This window comes from Somniosus microcephalus, chromosome 18 (assembly GCF_052327205.1).
Source record: "Somniosus microcephalus isolate GS21.2 chromosome 18, FLI_Smic_1.0, whole genome shotgun sequence".
NCBI classification, from domain to species: Eukaryota; Metazoa; Chordata; class Chondrichthyes; order Squaliformes; family Somniosidae; genus Somniosus; species Somniosus microcephalus.
Genome location: NC_141004.1, coordinates 25979733 through 25999485, shown reverse-complemented (window position 1 = coordinate 25999485; position 19753 = coordinate 25979733). Strand labels below are relative to the sequence as shown.

At 44.7% G+C, this 19753-nt stretch overlaps 1 protein-coding gene across 1 annotated transcript in view; it reads right to left on the bottom strand.

The window, feature by feature from the left end:
• Window positions 1-13212, bottom strand: part of LOC147105149 (TBC1 domain family member 30-like) — an 89529-nt gene extending 76317 nt beyond the window's left edge. The window contains exon 1 of the mRNA XM_086011751.1: window positions 12779-13212. Coding sequence (XP_085867877.1) covers window positions 12779-12944 — 166 coding nt within the window. The 5' untranslated portion in view covers window positions 12945-13212. The remainder of the gene's footprint in view (window positions 1-12778) is intronic.
• Window positions 13213-19753: the final 6541 nt, after the last annotated feature.

The following is a 19753-nucleotide window of genomic DNA, read 5'->3' as shown; positions in this document are numbered from 1 at the left end:
CAGTTTTCTAAGGAACATAGGAACAGGAGTAGGCCATTGAGCCCCTGGAGCCTGTTCTGCCATTCAATGAGATCATGGCTGATCTGTGAACTAACTCCATATACCCGCCTTTGCCCCATATCCCTTAAAACCTTTGGTTAACAAAAAGCTATCAATCTCAGATTTAAAATTAACAATTGATCTAGCATCAATTGCCATTTGCGGAAGAGAGTTCCAAACTTCTACCACCCTTTGTGTGTAGAAGTTTTCTTTCCTTTTCTGACCATGCTGGCTCATGCTGAGTATGATGGTTCCACAGGTACTGATCACCAGCTGGCATCTCACTCAAGTGGCCATCCTTCACGTATGAGCCTAGGTAGTGGTAGCCACCAGGCTGTTAAGTTTCAACGGGTATCACAGGCAAGGCCAAACCTGCCCTCGCCGAATATCCCTCTACCAAGTTTCCAGCAGAGGACAGCGATCAGCTGTGGGAATGCTGGCTCAATTTTCCTCTCCTTAGCCCAGAGACATTAGGGCCAATCGTAGCACCTCTACCACCTTCCTGACTGAGATGAGCTAAGTCAGCACAAACCAAGGATGAAACCAGGGACATGCCAGCTCAGTTCTTCAACGTACAGTATATTTACTAAATGAGCCCTCAGGGAGTAATAAAACAAAATCTTTAATAAGACAAACATCTCTATATATATCTAGTCTATATTAAATTTGCTACATCGGGTGCGTATTGCTTTTAAAACTCATTGTAAGTACCTGCACTACCTGTTACCCCTGCATGTGGTGCTCTGATAGCTATTTCAATGTTCAAGGAAACTGGCTGTGCGACTCAATGACCCTGAATTTGCAGTCGGAGGCACAGCTCCAGAGCACGCCTCCGACCCCTGAAACATTTCTGGCCACAGGGGAGATACCAGAGGACTGGAGGACAGCTAACATAGTACCATTATTCAAGAAGGGTAGTAGGGATAAACCAGGGAATTACAGGCCAGTGAGCCTAACATCAGTGGTAGGGAAATTATTGGAAAAAATTCTGAGGGACAGAATTAGTCTCCACTTGGAGAGGCAAGGATTAATCAAGGATAGTCAGCATGGCTTTGTCAGGGAAGATCATGTCTAACCAATTTGATTGAATTTTTTGAGGGGGTGACTAGGTGTGTGGATGAGGGTAGTGCAGTTGATGTAGTCTACATGGACTTCAGTAAGGCTTTTGACAAAGTCCCGCATGGGAGACTGGTCAAGAAGGTAAGAGCCTATGGGATCCAGGGCAATTTGGTACATTGGATCCAAAATTGGCTCAGTGGCAGGAGGCAGAGGGTGATGGTCGAAGGTTGTTTTTGTGACTGGAAGCCTGTGTCCAGTGGTGTACTGCAGGGATCGGTGCTGGGTCCCTTGCTGTTTGTAGTGTACATTAATGATTTAGATATGAATGTAGGAGGTATGATCAGTAAGTTCGCAGATGACACGAAAATTGGTGGAGTGGTAAATAGCGAGGAGGGAAGCCTCAGGCTACAGGACGATATAGACGGGTTGGTCAGATGGGCAGAACAGTGGCAAATGGAATTTAACCCTGAAAAGTGTGAGGTGATGCATTTTGGGAGGATTAACAAGGCAAGGTAATACACAATGAATGGTAGGACCCTAGGAAGGACAGAGGATCAGAGGAACCTTGGTGTGCATGTACATAGATCCCTGAAGGCAGCAGGACAGGTAGATAAGGTGGTTAAGAAGGCATATGGGATACTTGCCTTCATTAGCCGAGGCATAGAATATAAGAGCAGGGAGGTTATGATGGAGCTGTACAAAACACTAGTTAGGCCACAGCTGGAATACTGTGTGCAGTTCTGGTCGCCACACTATAGGAGGGGTGTGATTGCATTGGAGAGGGTGCAGAGGAGATTCACCAGGATGTTACCTGGGCTGGAGCGTTTCAGCTATGAAGAGAGACTGGACAGGCTGGGGTTGTTTTCCTTAGAGCAGAGAAGGCTGAGGGGGGACCTGATTGGGGTGTACAAAATTATGAGGGTCATAGATAGGGTAGATAGAAAGGAACTTTTCCCCTTAGTAGAGGGGTCAATAACCAGGGGACATAGTTTCAAGGTAAGGGGCAGGAGGTTTACATAGAAACATAGAAGATAGGAGCAGGAGTAGGCCATTCGGTCCCTCAAGCCTGTTCCGCCATTTAATGAGATCATGACTGATCATCCAAATTCAGTACTCTGTACTGTTCAGAGGGGATTTGAGGAAAAGCTTTTTTCACCCAGAGGGTGGTTGGAATCTGGAACTCACTGCCTGAAAGGGTGGTAGAGGCAGGAACCCTCACAACATTCAAGGAGCATTTAGATGAGCACTTGAAACACCATAGCAAACAAGGCTATGGACCAAGTGCTGGAAAATGGGATTAGAATAGATTGCAGTCATTTTTGAACAGAATCCCCTAATAACATGCAATGGAATCCCCAAATAATTAAACAATTTACACAATTCTAATAAATATAAATGTTCTGATTTTCAAATTTAATTAAAAGCCCCTTCAGTACACCAAATACAATAAAAATTTAACATTTTAAAAAATAATTTGAAACATTTTAATCTGGGTCAATATTTCCATAAACTACTTTTAAGTGTTCGTGCATCATTTTTTAATTTTTAAATGTTTAAGATTTATAATAACCCTTAGGCTGATGAAAGCAGGCCCTAAGCCTGCTTTTACCAGCCGTAAGAATTTCATGGGCAATTGCTGGGCAAATAGCCCAACTCTCCGCCAGCGAAACTGATTTTACTTTCGGTTCGGCAGATCTGTCAAGGCATACCTTGACAGATCGCAAGTTCCAGATTTTCACTGAGCTAACGCCATCGGAGACACTGTAAATTCTGGCCCATCATCTGCTTTTGTATCACCCTGTAATTGCACAATTTGGCCACAGGGTTTCCACAAATTGCACAAAAATACTTTCCGAATTTTTTGTATTTCATCGAGATTTTTTCTGAAATTTCTGATGTCCAAAATATGGACTTAAACACAATAAAAACAGGACAGTAAATGCCGCACTGCTAGTTTAATCGTGCTGCCGCCCTGTTTCAGCCCCACAGACGGGATGAAAATTGGCCCCAGTGTGTATTTCTTCATCTAATATTACTCTGAATTTCAACAAAAAAAACACCAACTGAATTATTAAGTCATCTAATTACCTGGCCAGTGTTTTATTCACAGTTATAAAAGTTCAATGATAGTGGCTTATACCTGTGAGATAGAGGAGAGAGACACAGAGAAAAAGATACAAATAGAAAGAAAGGCAGTTTCTTTCCTCAATCTAATTTTATTTCTTCTTTAAACAATAACTTGAACTTTGACAGCAAGTAAGACGAAGAAAGTGGGGGGGGGGGGCGCGGGGGGAGGGCAGGCCAGAGGGGTTGAGTGGGTAATGATGGTGATGGAAATGAGGGGAGGAAGCAAGGGCTAGTGGGAAGGTGATGGAATGTGAACGGATGAGAGAAATATGAGTGAGTGGGGGAAGAGATAGGAAGGGAGATGCTAAAGGCCACATTTTCACCACAACCCCACCCATAAAACGTTGCTTCTTTTCTTGCCACACCATCCAAACAAAAGAAAAGAAGAAAAAGGCAGAGAAGGAGATGTCAGACAGAGAAACAAAAAGAGTTAAGTGGAGAGAAGTGGAGATGACAGACAGAAGCAGAAGACAGAGAGAGAAACAGCTACAGGAAGACAATAGAGGCAGGTAAATGAGTGTTTTGTGACTGACTATGTACAATGCCATGGGAGTTTGAATAGTTATATTGAAAAATCTTCCATATACCCTCATTCCCTGTCCCGAAAACCTACTGACTAATGTCTTTATGGCAACATTTCAAGTCAACGCTTATAATGGAAGCTCCTTATCTACCTCTGTCGGTAATGGGCGGTCAGGATTCAGCCCTCCATTCAGTAGGTGGGTTTGTCACAGCCCCCCTGTCACATCCCAGCAGTTTAGGTTTTAGGATTGACACCTGAGAATCTCCACCTCAAAATTCTCCATTTTTGGGACCATTTTTTGAATGTTTTGGGCCTGATTGTTAATGTTGTACCTATGTCTCCTTCAACCTACCCCCTTTCATCTTTATCTGTGACTTCAATCTTCACCTCGGCTCAGGTCCTCCAGTTCAGCGGGCAACACCACAGGACATTTACTAGTTAAATATGTATTTATGGTTGTATTAAAGAGCTTTAAGCCTTCTCTCCAAACTACTGGTTGTGGTATTGTAAAAATTATGAATGGGGTAGATTTTCCTTAAGCTGTTGGGAAGGAGGCAAGACTTCAACTTTCGGGTTTTAGTCTCGCCTACATCGACGTCTGGCCAATCGACGCGATTTTCCCTTGATTGACCTTGTTGAGCACGCCCAGCGGGCTCAGCAGGCCAATTAAGGGCCACCCGGCAACAGGTGACATCACAGACTGAAATTTCATCTGTCAAGAGTTCTTGACAGATGAAATATCAGTGTTTCACAGCTGCTTGAAGCTGTCAAACACTGACAGTCTGACTTCAACCTGAGTCCTTCTACACAGACTCAGTTAGAAGTCTCACCGGCAATGAAAGCTGAAGGCTGTCACTTTTGACAGATCGCAGCCATTTTGCTTTCAGTGCCGGCTGAGTGATGGACTCCCGAAACCTAGAGGAGGAAAGGCTGTTAAGGTAAGTACAGGTAATTAAACTTCTTTACACACTTTAGACACACCAAACACACTTACCTTTGCACTCATGCACCCATCACTCACCTGAACACCGACATCGCGACCCCTCCAAGTCCTTTAACCCGACGGCCCGCCTGCTCTAACCTGGCGTGGTTTGGAGCCGTCGGGAATCCCTCACGACACCCCTCAAAATAGGGATTAGGCTAAAAACTGCCCGTTAACTACCTGTTAACAGGCAGTTAATTGGCACTAATCCCTTCCTGCCTCGGGTCGGCGGGTCCCAGTGCGGGGCGGGTACCCGCCTCCTGTGAAACTTACGTGGAGGCGGGTTTTGGGCGGGATGGTGTCGGGACCCCCGAATTCGGGATTTCCCCCCCCCACACGCCTGAAACCCCGCCTGACAGCTCCAGGAAAATCTACCCCGATGTCTCTTTAGTTGTAAAACTGATTCTGTTTCAGAAAATACTGAAGGGATGTACGTCACACCTGTACTTGACTATAAGAAAACTCAGAGACATCTGAATTTCCTCTTCTGAATTAGACAGAATTGAGAGGTTAAATAAAACGTTCAACATTTTCCCTCAGACACTGATACTGTTTGGCTTCTGGTCTTCCCTAATCTTTCAGATACCAGGTTTTACAATATTTATTAAGTGGCATATTGCCAGGCACAAAGAACAATAAAGATAGCAGTGGTCCCAAATCTAACATCAACTTCAAACTGACCTCAAAACTCTTAAATATTATATAACCCACAAACTCAGAGGGGTGAAACAAACAGCATTAAACAGACACAAATGTACTTTACGTGACAGTCTCAGAACTGCACATCCTTTGCCAACTATATCTTCTGCAGTGCTCAACTGAAAAAATACCAGATGACTTCCACTGCTCATTATAGAAGACGGGCCTCAGCATATTCACTGTTAGATCCGTTAAGTCTTTGACGTTAGGTTGTTCCATGCATTTGTTACTGGGAAGGCCAAATCCAAAATAAATAAATTATTGCCCAAATATGTACATCTGTCGTAGTAATTGGTAAACACCTTAACAAATAAAAGATCTGACACATTGGGGGGGATTTTAACATTTTGACGCACTGGGAATGGCAGCGGGGGGGGGGGAAGGGGGGAGGGGGGGTCCGGTAGTGCGCAGGAAGCCCGGAAGTCTGGGTTCCCCGCACACTGTCGAGATTTAACTCCACAGCGAGTGTCTTTCGTCACTGACTGGTTCCCCACCCCAGAAGTCAGTCGGATGGACAGGCTTGGCTTCCAGTTGGGCGGGGAACGCTGAGGAAGAGGCCGCAGGACCAGGTAGGACAGATCCCCGACCACGGGGTGTTGGGGGCATCCGATCCCAAGGGGGTTCCAAACTCCGACCCCAATGGGGGTCCGATCCCAAGTGGCGTCCGATCCCTGACCCTTGGGGGCATGATCCCTGACCCTGGGGGTGGTCTGACCCCGGGGAGGGGAGGAGGGGTTGTATGGAGGGTGGTTCTGATGGTGGGTAAGCTGGGGCGGCGGGGGGGGGTTGGGAGGAAGCTCTCCTGCTCCTCCTGGCCCACGAGGAGTGCTCCCCGAGGCTGATCTTAACTCGCTGCAGCTGCTGTGTTTCCTGAGGCCTGGGAAACCTGGCCGACCACAGTTAAACCTGCAAAGCAGGTCAAATCCGAGGGTTCCAGCCTCATTGACATATTTAAAATGCCAACCCATCTCCTGGGAGCGGGTTGGCTGCCCGCCCCTTGTCCAGCCTGAGTAAAAACCGGAAGTTGGCACGTTGGAGCTGGCTTCCCAACAAGGATGTTGCCGTGAGTAGAGAATCTTAGCTATGAGGAAAGACTGGATAGGCTGGGTCTGTTTTCCTTGGAACAGAGGAGGCTGAGGGGAGACCTTTTTGAGGTGTATAAAATGAGCTCAATCAGCTCCGATGGACAGGTCACATTGTCCGCATGCCCGATACGAGACTCCCAAAACAAGCGCTCTACTCAGAGCTCCGGCACGGCAAGAGAGCCCCAGGTGGGCAGAGGAAACGCTTCAAGGACACCCTCAAAGCCTCCTTGAAAAAGTGTAACATCCCCATTGACACCTGGGAATCCCTGGCCCAAGACCGCATAAAGTGGAGGAGAAGCATCCGGGAAGGCACCGAACACCTCAAGTCTCTTCGCCGGGAGCAAGCGGAAGCCAAGCGCAGGCAGCGCAAGGAGCGCACGTCAACCCAAGCACCCCACCCACTCGTCCCTTCAACCACCGTCTGCCCCACCTGTGACAGAGACTGTAGGTCCCGCATTGGACTCATCAGTCGCCTGAGAACTCATTTTTAATGTGGAAGCAAGTCATCCTCGGTTCCGAGGGACTGCCTAAGAAAGAGAAAGTATAAAATTATGAGGGGCCCAGATAAAGTGGATAGAAAGGACCTATTTCCCTTAGCAGAGGGGTCAAAAACCAGGGGGCACAGATTTAAAGCAATTGGTGGAAGGTTTAGAGGGGAGTTGAGGGGATCTTTCTTCACCCAGAGGGTTGTGGGGATCTGGAACTCACTGCCTGAAAGGGTGGTAGAGGCAGAAACCCTAACCACATTTAAAAAGTACTTGGATGTGCACTTGGGATGCTGTAACCTGCAGGGCTACGGACCAAGAGCTGGGAAGTGGGATTGGGCTGGATAGCTCTTTGTTGGCCGGCGCGGACACGATGGGCCGAAATGGCCTCCTTCCGTGCTGTAACTTTCTATGATTCTATAACGCTTCTATCTTTTGCCCATTTAACCCCCCACCCGCACCCACTCCCACCCACTCCGCCATGTTAAAATTCCCCCCAATTGTTACTTTTAAATTTCTTGGGCAGAAATGACTGAAACTGTGGGTTGAAGACTTGGACATAAAAGGTTGATTAACTAATAAAAACCAACTGGGAAAATATGATGAACATAGCTTCCTCTTCACTAGAGGTACAAGGAGATTCTACAATCGAATGTTCCCTTGATTTTGCCTGCAGAATCTGAGCAAAACACACACCAGCAGTGCAGTTAAAATCACAAGTGGGATTTGAGATTGTCTGCAAATCTAGACAGGAAAGGGAGTTACAGGAACGACAATATTACTAGAAACAATAATTACTGTTCAAATGGATTGCTTTCAAACACAAAGGGCTGGATTTTGTCAATGGGGAGCTTTTGGAGGCGGGACTCCCACTTGTCGGGTTTCAGTCCCGCCTCCAGCAACTTGTGGCCAACCCACGCTATTTTCCCAGCGGGCTTAGCAGACAAATCAAGGGGAAGCCAGTTACAGAGAACGTCAGCGTATGACGTTTCATCTGACAGCTGAATTGTCATCGTTTGACAGCTCTGTGAAGCTGTCAAACACTGACATTCTCTGTAGTTTGATGAGTTCTTGAATTCAAGACCTCATCAAACCACTTTCTTTTGCAGAAATTAGATGATTGTTGCATTGGATAATGCAGCGGCCATCTGTCATCTCTACCGCGGAGGTCTGAGACTCTCCGCATACCCACCAATTGAAACCTGCAGGAAGAAACAAAGGTAAGTACACTTTTACTAACACTTTCCACTTACCTCAGATACTCACCTCTCCACACTTGCACCCATCACTTACCTTCACAGCACACTTTTGGACCCCTCTGACCCCCGCAGACCCACTGCTCGCCTCGGTGACCCTGGCGGGTTTCGGAGCCTTTGGGAAGCCCGCACTTGTGTGGACAAAACGGGGATAATGTTATTTTCTGCCTGTTAACTATGTTAACAGGCAGTTAAGTGGCTGTAATCCCTTCCCGCCTCCAAGGAGACGGGACCTGGCGCGAGACGGCTACCTGCCTCCTGGGAAGATGGCAAGGAGGCAGGTTGGGAGCGGGTTGGGCACCTGCCCCCCAAATTCTGCCATTTTCCCGACAGTCCCGCCTCCAAACCCGCCTCCCCAGGGCTGGCAAAATCCAGCCCAACGTTTCTCTGGCAAGGGGGAGTGCCATGAACCTGCAACTGAGATTTGATTCCCTGGGCTATTTGCTGTATCAGGACAATGAATGCCGTCCGCCGTTAGTTAGACTCACCCTTGACCGTTTAATCGAGATGATATTTTGCAACATAAGTTTCCGAAGTGTGAGCTGATAATGGGGCCGCGAGGGAGACTGGGCATCTGAGGCCTGAGTGAACAGAGCAAGCAACTGTGTATCTCCTTAGCCAATCAGATTGAAGGATTGTGACATTAACAGCGCAAGGACTCAGAAGGAAGTGTAAGTTAGAATGGGTGAATTCAATATCAAATCAGGTACAGAAAGAGAAGTAAAGAGGGAAGGAAAGATTGGATTAAGAGAGAGAGAAAAAGAAACAGAAAGGAAAAGTAAAAAAAAGTTTACATTTAAAATTTAAAATTTTAAAAATCTCAAATCACAATTAAAACCTGAAGGAATAAGATTCCACACTTGTAATAGTTAATTTTCAGTGCCAGAGTAGTTGTTTGGCAGTAATTAACACTTATCATGTTGTTAAAAGGGTGCTTCGACTGAAATGTACAACACTTAGCTTTCAGTGGCGAGTTAACATAGAAACATAGAAGATAGGAGCAGGAGTAGGCCATTCGGCCCTTCGAGCCTGCTCCGCCATTCAATGAGATCATGGCTGAACATCCAAATTCAGTACCCTGTCCCTGCCTTCTTCCCATATCCCTAGATCCCTTTAGCCTTAAGAAATATATCCAACTCCTTCTTGAATATATTTAATGAACTGGCCTCCACCGCCCTCTGTGGCAGAGAATTCCACAGGTTCACCACTCTCTGGGTGAAAAAATTCCTCCTCATTTCAGTCCTAAATGGCTTATCCCTTATCCTTAGACTATGACCCCTGGTTCTGGACTCCCCGGCCATCAGAAACATCCTTCCTGCATCCAGTCTGTCCAGGCCTGACAGAATTTTATAGGTTTCGATGAGATCCCCTTTCAATCTTCTAAACTCCAGTGAGTACAAGTCCAATCGACACAATCTCTCCTCATACGTCATTCCTGCCATCCCAGGTATCAGCCTGGTGAATCTTCGCTGCGCTCCTTCCATGGCAAGAACATCGTTCCTCAGATAAGGCGACCAAAACTGCACACAATACTCAAGGTGCGGTCTCACCAAGGCCCTGTACAACTGCAGCAAGACATCCTTGTTCCTGTACTCGAACTCTCTTGCTACGAAGGCCAACATACCATTTGCCTTCTTAACTGCCTGCTGCACCTGTACCTGAGTTTAGTTTGTATCTACCGTGGAAATACAGCAACTTCACGCCATTCAATGCATTTCAATGGTGAGGCAGACAGAGAGTTCCTGTTTTCATGAAGCCAATGGCAGAATGACATATCTCGGACAGCAGCTTTGGATTTCCATGTTTAACTGTGCGTCTGCCATCACCTGAAGTTGCAGTAGCATTTGCGCATAAATAACGGGGAGCGCCGTTAGCCTCACCGTGATTTTGACAGCAAATGATGGCCCATTGTCTTGTACGCTGTACTGTCAAACTCTTCATCACTGGTGAGAATAACATCTCAATTATCCACATCTGGTCCACAAAATACAGACTGGAAAGTGAATTTTCTTTGACACTGAAGATAGAATTTCTCTAAACTGGGAATCTGAGTCTCAAGATCCTCAGTGTAAACCTCATATTGCTTCTGTGTAGCGCCTTGGGACGTTTTTCTATATTAAGTACGCTATATAAATTAATGCAAGTTGTTGTAAATATTGCACAAGGGAAAATTGATTAACCCTTTATAGGTTGTGTCCTCTAGTCTAGAGCTGTATCAATTGCCTTTGTTACACTGACTCCAACTGATACATATTGATGATTGTTTAATTGCAGATATGAAAATATATGTATAAATTTGCATTATTCAACCAAATCCTTTGTTTATTTCTGCCTCAGGTCCCCCTTTCATCTTCCACTTGCTGCTTATCTTTGCACCATCCTAATGCAGCTAAACAAGAAATGAATGGGTTATAAATGTAGTTATATATTTACTACCAAAAGCCAAAAACTGTAGGATAATTCTGTTCTTTTCCTTTAGATTTTGAAAACCTCAACATTGTGTTGGACCCTGAGCTTAGCTTCATACCCCAAATCCTATCTATTACCAAGACCGTTGACTCCCAGCTCCGCAACCTTGCCCAACTACATCCTTCCCTCAGCCCCTCAGGTGCTAAAATCCTAATCCACACTTATCTCACATCCAGACTCAATTGCTCCGTACCTGTTACATGAGCAGCACAAACTGTGACTAGGAAACAGGAACGTGCAATACTGGATAGCACCAAATTCATTAAGAATGCGTCATTAGCAAAATAAATCTCTTTGATTTGTTTGTAATACGCAATGCGACCAGCACGACAGCTACAGCACTGATCTTCTCTCCTTAATGGTCATAAAGGGAATATAGCTTGGGCAGTCAACCCAGCTTCTAATGAGCATGAGATCACATCCAAAAAAAGTGGTGTGGGTACATAACTGGACAATTATGTTGCAGGTGTGAGAAATGGAGATGATGCATTGTTATGGTATAGGGTGTTCTAAAGCATTTGGTTCCAGCACATTGTGAGGACAGTTTAGAAGAAACGGTGAACTCCATACAACCTGTGCCAGTACTGATATGAAATAAACAGACGTAACAACAGGCAGTAAGAAAGAACAATCAGGAAGGAGATTCTCATTCTAACATCTCAAGCAGGAGATGTTCATGTTAAGCACAGGCAACACCACTATTCCTGGGTGCAGGCAACTTTTCTTTCTAGTCGCAAGTGTCACACAAGAAGCACCTGGTGTTAGGCTGAAAACTGTTAAACTGGCAAAGGAACTGTCCAGTTATTGTCCCAGTGTGTAATGGCTAAAGACCAAAGTAATTAAGAAAATTATTTTTAACTATGAGGCAGTATGCAATTACCAAACACGAATATAATCACCTCACTGTGCCAAGATCTCTAGGGCTGCGATTGGGAATAGTATGATAACTTTGGATGGCCAAGTACCTGCTCCCTAAGGATTCTGCCAGAGTAATCACATTGTACTGAGAAGAAACCCATTCTTTATCCCCCCCCCCCAATAATGTTCACTGAGGAATATTTTAGTGCATATAGTCACAGGGTGTCTCCCTTCCCCCATGCTCCCTGATGGAGCAGTCTCTCCATGTAGTACATAGCAGGTATGAGGTGTGTTGTGTACTCCGTGACAAGGGTGCACCATGCAAAATGTGTGAAACTAGGAAGCTACGAGTTGTATAGGTATCAGATCACCTTGTGGGAGATCATTACACCGCCATTGTCCACTGCAGTGACCTCGAATGTTCCCAGGCTGTTGTAGCCATTGTATTGCATCTGCAAGGGGGAACAAGCAAGACCCTTGAAACAGTGCACCTATGACATGTTGGGCATGCTAATCCTGCAGCCACCCATGTAACGGGCAGGAGTGTAACCACGCTCCTCGTCTCCATACAATCCGTAGGGGCGCCAGGTGAAAGCTCAGCTTCTAAGTTCGATTTTAGTCTCTTTGGTTTTTTTGTGGTCCTACTTTCCATCCCACCGGTGCTGAGACAATTGAGAGTCTTGCTTCCCTAGCCAGCCATCATCATTATAAATATCTCGGGCGGTCTTGCTGGCCCATGCCAACAAGCCAGAAGCTGAAAATATCATGATGATTACACCCTCGGTAATGTGTTTTGGCAGTTCTTAAAGAGAGTCAGGTGAAAGGTTTTGCAGGAGTGGTGTGTCTCACCATTTGGAGGGAGGGAGGGAGTTTGCAATAGGAAAATGTCCTCAAAGAGCAGGGGGGGAGGGGGGGGGAAGCAAAGTAAAAGAATGCATGCCAAAATAAATACATTTAAGGAACTATCTGATCAAAACAATTACCTGCTTATGCAGAAATCTAAACAGCATCAGAAAAATATGATCTAAACATTAATTGGATAATCATTAGTATTCAGTATGTATGCTGTGCACAGTAAAGAAGATTTATGGAAATTATATTTTATCCCAGTCGCCACACTGATAATTTTTTTTGAAAAGAACGGAATCTTTAAAGAGGATCGTACTTCATGCCAGGTAATGAAACGATTACTGTACCTGACTCTAAGGTGCAGAGCAACCGAGGTGCAGATCTTGAAATGCACTTCCTTTTCTGCAGAACGTTGCTGATCACACTGCCCAAACTGCGATTCCTTTTCCTAAGGCACCTTCCAGCATGTCTGGCTGAATTCAGGTTTACTACAGGGAATTGATCTGGGTTCATGCAGAACCAATTTACAGCAACACGAGGGGGAAGAAAAAAGAAATCAACTCTTTTAAAAGAATGCAAAATAAACCGCAATAACAGCAATGCAACTTTCTGATGTCCAAAACGCCTCTTCTTTTTCTTCACGGGATTTTATCCCTCCCCACAACCTGCACAGCCAGAAATAGACAATTTAATTCTATTCTGCTCCAGTACAGCAGGCAGCACAGCCAGCCAGCAATGTAGCAAAAAAAATCCCATTGCTCCTCCTCATTGCAAACTTGGGCTGCATGACATCACCCCCTCTTGGGGAGGTGTTACAGACACATTGGGTTGTAACTGGTCAGATCCACACACACAAAAAACCCACATTTATTATTATCCTCCCGCCTTCTTGAATTAGGGAAGCGGTTCCCATTGTCGAATGGAGCTGTCAGTTTACAATTACTGTTACAATTGGCGAGCCTGCCCGATCCATCAGTAGAATTATAACAAAGTCCTTTGTATCGTTGTTCTGACATATTACCACGTTCTGTCAAACTCAAAGCGCAATTGACGAGAGGCGAACCTGCGACTATAACAGGCCACGCATGGGGTTTTTGAAAAAGCATTTTACACTTGGAACACAGCACTGCAGATTTAACCATTGTGCAATGTGTTTTCCTTTCACCCAAACCTGGCTGAAATATTTTGTAGTCTGTAGGCGAGGCTGCACGCTAGACATGAAACCAAAAGGTCTGGTAAGAATTGTGTTAATTTTTAAAATTCATTTCACGTCGGAGGAGCGGGGGTGTGCATGTTCCGGCTCCTCACGTTTTGGAACATCCCCATCCTCCGAAATATTATAGAGTAGATTGGCCCGTAGATCTGTAATCTGTGGGTGTGGCACCGCTAGACAGCAGGGCGTGTTCCACCCTGGACCAAAGAGCCAGTATATGTCATCTCTGTATGTGTCAAGTGGAGAGCTTAACTCTGTCAGCGCCTAGTGGAGTCGTTTTGCACTCACCCCAAGGAATTGGCTCAATCTTCATTTCATTTTCAGGCTATCTCGGAAAATTACAACTGCTCCACGTATACAAGTGCAGGGGATAAAATTAACAACCAGGAACAGGTCGCCGAACCGTGAACGCAGCAAATACAGAACAAAGTAGAGGGGAAATGGCAGAGGTATAGAAATTGATATTTTTGTGACTTTTATTGATAGTGATCAATTAATGGTGGAGATTTCCAAAAATTCAGGATTATTATATTAGGTTTTGCTTTTTAACATTTACATAATAGAACATTGATAGCTTGGATAAGGACAATCAAACTGATGCCCCAGTCTCTGGCATCGCATACAGCACAGAAGGAGGCCATTTGGCCCATCATGCCTCTGCCAGCTCTTTGGTAGAGCCATCCAATTAGTCCCACTCCCCCGCTTCTGCCATAGCCCTGTAAATGTTTTCCCTGCAAGTATTTACCCAATTCCCTTTTGAAAGTTGGTATTAAATCTGCTCTCACCACCCTTTCAGGCCATTCGTTCCAGATAACAACTCATCAATTCCAGTTCATAACAACTCGGTGCGTAAAAAATGTTTCCCCATGTCGCCTCTGGTTCTTTTACCAATCACCATAAATTGTGTCCTCTGATTACCGACCCTTCTGCCGCTGGAAACAGTTTCTCCTTATTTACTCCTATAAAAACCATTCACGATTTTGAACACCTCTATCAAATCTCCTTTTAACCTTCTCTGCTCCAAGGAGAACAATCCCAGCTTCTCCGGTCTCCACATAATTGAAGTCCCCCATCCCTGGTACCATTCTAGTGAATCTCTTCTGCACCCTCTCCAAGGCCTTGATGTCCTTCTAAAGTGTGATGGCCAGAATTGGACACAATACTCCAGCTGAGGCCTAACCAGTAAAACTGAAGGTTTAGCATAACCTCCATAATCTCCTTGCTTTTTACTCTATTCCTCTATTAATAAAGCCACGGTTCCTGTATGCTTTTTTAACGGCCTTCTCAACTTATCCTACCACCTTCAAAATTTTTGTGTCTCTTTGTTCCTGCACCCCCTTTAAAATTGTACAATTTATTGCCTCTCCTCATTCTTCCTACCAAAAATGTAACACTTCACACTTCTCTGCATTAAATTTCATCTGCCATGTGTCTGCCCATTTCACCAGTCTGGCTATGTCTTCCTGAAGGCTGTTACTATCCTTCTCACTGTTTACTACATTTCTGAGTTTCGTGTCATCTGCAAACTTTGAAATTATACCCTGTATACCTAAATCCAGGTTATTACCATATTTCAAAAAGAGCAGTGGTCCTAATACCAACCCCTGGGGAACAACACTGTATACTTCCCCCCAGTCTGAAAAACAGCCATTCACCACTACTCTTTGCTTTCTCTCCCTTATCCAATTTTATATCCACGTTGCCACTGTTCCTTTAATGCCATGGGCTTTAATTTTGCTAACATGTCTATTATGTGCCTTTTGAAAGTCCATATACACAACATCAACTACATTACCTGTTGCGTCCGTGTATAATCAGACACAGACTGCGGAGAACGGTACAACGGTGTTTACTCAACGTGGCTCACACTGCAACTGAACTGTACAGATTACTACTCAGTGTTATATACAGGTGTGGTCACTGCCAGTACTGCAGTATACATGAGCTGTAAAACATAGTTCCCCCCTTAAAGGTATATACATTACAATTCCTCCCCTTTTAGATTAACAGTACCATCACACTCATTTAACAATTAAATATCAAACTAATTACAAATTAACACTTTTAACATGCAACATTAGCTGAAAATAGTCTATTTATATATTCAGTCTTTGGGGAGACTTCCTGATCCTTTCTGGATAGCGCCTTTCCCGAGTGTCTTGCTCTTGGTGCGGAGGCGATTCTGGCCCCCTGTCGTCGGTTGGTTCATCAGCTTCCGATGCTACTGTTTCTGGGGTAGATGCGACCTGTACGTCGGGTTCATCACCAGGTACGTATGGGCGAGGCATGGGGTTGACTTGTTCCTGTGACTCTAGGATCTGGTCAGCATGGTGTTTCACAATGCTCTCCCCAACGTCCACTGTGTACATTACCCTTATCAACCCTCTCTGTTTCTTCATCAAAGAACTTGTAAGCAGTTTGATTCCTACACCAAATATGGTTTGCAACATACTCCCTTTATTATATTCAATCAAGTCCAGATGCAAACAATGTCTTTGAGCAGTAGACCTACAGAGAAATAAACAATATTACTGCATTTCCCTGGGTAGACAGGTAACGTTCATTGATCCAATTCGACCCTGACTCTCTCTACAAATTGTTAAGAAAAACTTAGGCCGTCTCTCACAAACACTGTCATTGCTGATTCATTATGGCATGACAAGTGTTAATTGTGAACAAGACCCCCAGAAACAAAATATTTCCTTCAGAACAACAGATGCCAACTTCTTTGTCATCCTGTCCTATTGTCTCACTTCCTATCTCAAGACTGCCTTGGCTATCTCGTTTTACACTGTGGCCACAAAAATAAGTCAAGAGTCACGAATCACACATCCTTTCAGCAAAAACTAAACAGCACAAGTCAGCTAAATTGTAGCCTGACACATTAAACCCTAAAGCATCCTTGGAATGAACAACTTTTAACCATTTCATTATCTCTAGCTACAGTACAAATCTACAAGCTATCTATAAGTAAAAAGGAACCAAAAACTTTAATCATATGTGATTAAAGCAAATCCTAATCCTACGTATATATGTATATACACAACTAGGGTATTTTACAAACTCAGTCAAGTTAGTCAAACACGATTTTCCTTTAACAAATCTGTGCTGACTTTCATTTATTAGCCCATACTTTTTCAATTGCCAATTAATTTTGTCCCGGATTATTGTCTCTAAAAGTTTCCCCACCACCGACATTAGGCTGACTGGCCTGTAATTGCCGGGTTTATCCCTTTCCCTTTTTTTGAACAGGGATGTAACATTTGCAATCCTCCAGTCCTCTGGCACCGCCCCCCCCCCCCCACACAATTTCCACCCTTACTTCGCTCAGTAACATAGGATGCATCCCATCAGGATTGGGTGACTTTTCTACTTTGAAAACTTCCAACCTTTTAAGTACCTCCTCTTGATCTATTTTTATCCTATCCAATATCGCTACTGCCTCCTCCTTTACTGCTACATTGGCAGCATCCTTTTCTCTATTGAAGACCGATGCAAAGTATTCATTTAGTACCTCAGCCATACCCTCTGTCTCCACAGAAAGATCTCCTTTTTTGCCCCTAATTGGCCTCACCCTTCCTTTGACTGCCCTTTTACGATTACTTATGGGCAGATACATGGCAGATGCAGTATAACATGGATAAATGTGAAGTTATCCACTTCGGTAGGAAAAACAGAAAGGCAGAGTATTATTTAAATGGTGATAGATTGGGAAATGTTGATGTACAAAGGGACCCGGGTGTCCTTGTACACCAGTCACTGAAAGCAAACATGCAGGTGCAGCCAGCAGTTAGGAAGGCAAATGGTATGTTGGCCTTCATTGCAAGAGGATTTGAGTACAGGAGCAAGGATGTCTTACTACAGTTATACAGGGCCTTGGTGAGACTACACATGGAGTACTGTGTGCAGTTTTGGTCTCCTTACCTAAGAAAGGATATACTTGCCATAGAGGGAGTGCAGCGAAGGTTCACCAGACTGATTCCTGGGATGGCAGGACTGTCATATGAGGAGAGATTGGGTCGACTAGGCCTGTATTCACTAGAGTTTAGAAGAATGAGAGGGGATCTCACTGAAACGTATAAAATTCTGACAGAGCTAGACAGACTGGATGCAGGGAGGATGTTTCCCCTGGCTGGGGGGGTCTAGAACGAGGGGTCACAGTCTCAGGATACAAGGTAGGACATTTAGGACTGAGATGAGGAGAAATTTCTTCACTCAGAGGGTGGTGAACCTGTGGAATTTTCTACCACAGAAGGCTGTGGAGGCCAAGTCACTGAATATATTTAAGAAGGAGGCAGATAGATTTCTAGACATAAGGGGCATCAAGGGGTATGGTATTGAGATAGAGGATCAGCCATGATCATATTGAATGGCGGAGCAGGCTCGAAGGGCTGAATGGCCTACTCCTGCTCCTATTTGTCTATGTTTCTATTTATATGCTTATAAAAGACTTTTGGGTTCCCTTTTATGTTATCCGCTAATCTATTCTCATACTCTCTTTTTGACCCCCTTATTCCATTTTTAGATCTACTTTTGGCCTTGAAGCCACAATCTTCAAACTCAGAGGTGAGAGGATTCCCACTGAGCTGAGGCTGACACTTAATAGCCATAAGGTATATACAGGAAACTCTTTTTTATCCGGCACCTACAGGACCGGCGTGGTGCCGGTTGATCAAAAAGTCCCAATTACAGAGAGGTATACTTACCAAGGCACGAGAGCCCCGTACACGGCCACAGATGCAGGAGCCCCGGTTACACGGCACTTGTGCAGGAGTCCCGGTTACATGGCCACAGATCCAGGAGTCCCTGTTGCACAGCCACAGATCCAAGAACCCCGGTTACACGGCCACTAATATATAGTAAAACTTACCTGAACCTACTCCTGAATTTTGCCGGTTAAAAGAGAGTTTCCTGTAAATAAACTATCCTTACATAAACAACAACTCCCTGAGAAAGAGAAAAACAGCTGATCCCAAGCAACAGTTAACTTAATTTTAATCTAATGACCCAGCGTTTCAAAAGCTTAAAAATGAATTAATTTTTGTGCCTTTTGTTATTTAGACATTTTGTGGCAAGGTAACAAGAAAAGGGTTAAAAACTCATTCCTAGCTTTGTTTGTCTCTTTCTTTGTTTTGGGTACAAAACAACAGTGACTGCACTCCAAAAGTAATTCAATGGCGGTGAGTGCTTTGGGATGTCCTGAGGATATGGAAGGCACTATATAGATGCAAGTCTTCCTTTTTATCACTCTCTCTCACATGCACATACACACAGACCCATAGACACACGTGCATAAACATATATGCACACACACACAAATTCTCCACAGAAACTAGGGGTCCTAATTTCATTAGTGCTCCAAACGAGGCGTGATTCTGGCGGAGCACAGCAACGAGAGGCCTGAGGAATGTCCTAAATTCGTCCTCGGGCCTCATCATAATAAGTCAGGCAAGCTGTGGGCACTTATCGGGCTCGCGCCTATTGTGGGGCTAACCAATATCCATCGGTACTGAGGCCCACAGGTAAGTCCAGGCGGTGGGAGGTAGCGGCTCGCAGTTGTTTAGTGGAGGCAGGAGAAGCACTCCTGCTCCTTCTGACTCCACAAATACAACATTGCTGTAGGTTTTGGGGCCTATTTGAGGACCACTGGTTAGGCTGCTCACAACCTGGAAATAGCGGTCGGAGTTTGCACAGTGTCTAACTGGTTGTCATGTAATGTGGAAATACTCCGATCTGAGGGAAACTTCTTTTAGACATTTCTAACATTAACCAATTTTGCAGGTAAGTTTATTCAATTTTTTCAGAATGATGTGATTTTATGTTTCTAATTGATAAATGTTATGTCTAGCTGCAGACTCTTGCATCATAAGCATCCTTTGTCTCCCTCATACACAGGCACACCCATTCTCTCTGCCGTAAACTTGAGGTGATCCAAAACTCGGCTGCCCGTGTCCTAACTCGCACCAAGTCCCGTTCACCCATCGCCCCTGTGCTCCCTGACCTACATTGGCTCTTGGTTAAGCAATGCCTCAATTTAAAAATTCTCATCCTTGTTTTCAAATTCCTCCATGGCTTCGCCCCCTCCCTATCTGTAATCTCATCCAGCCCC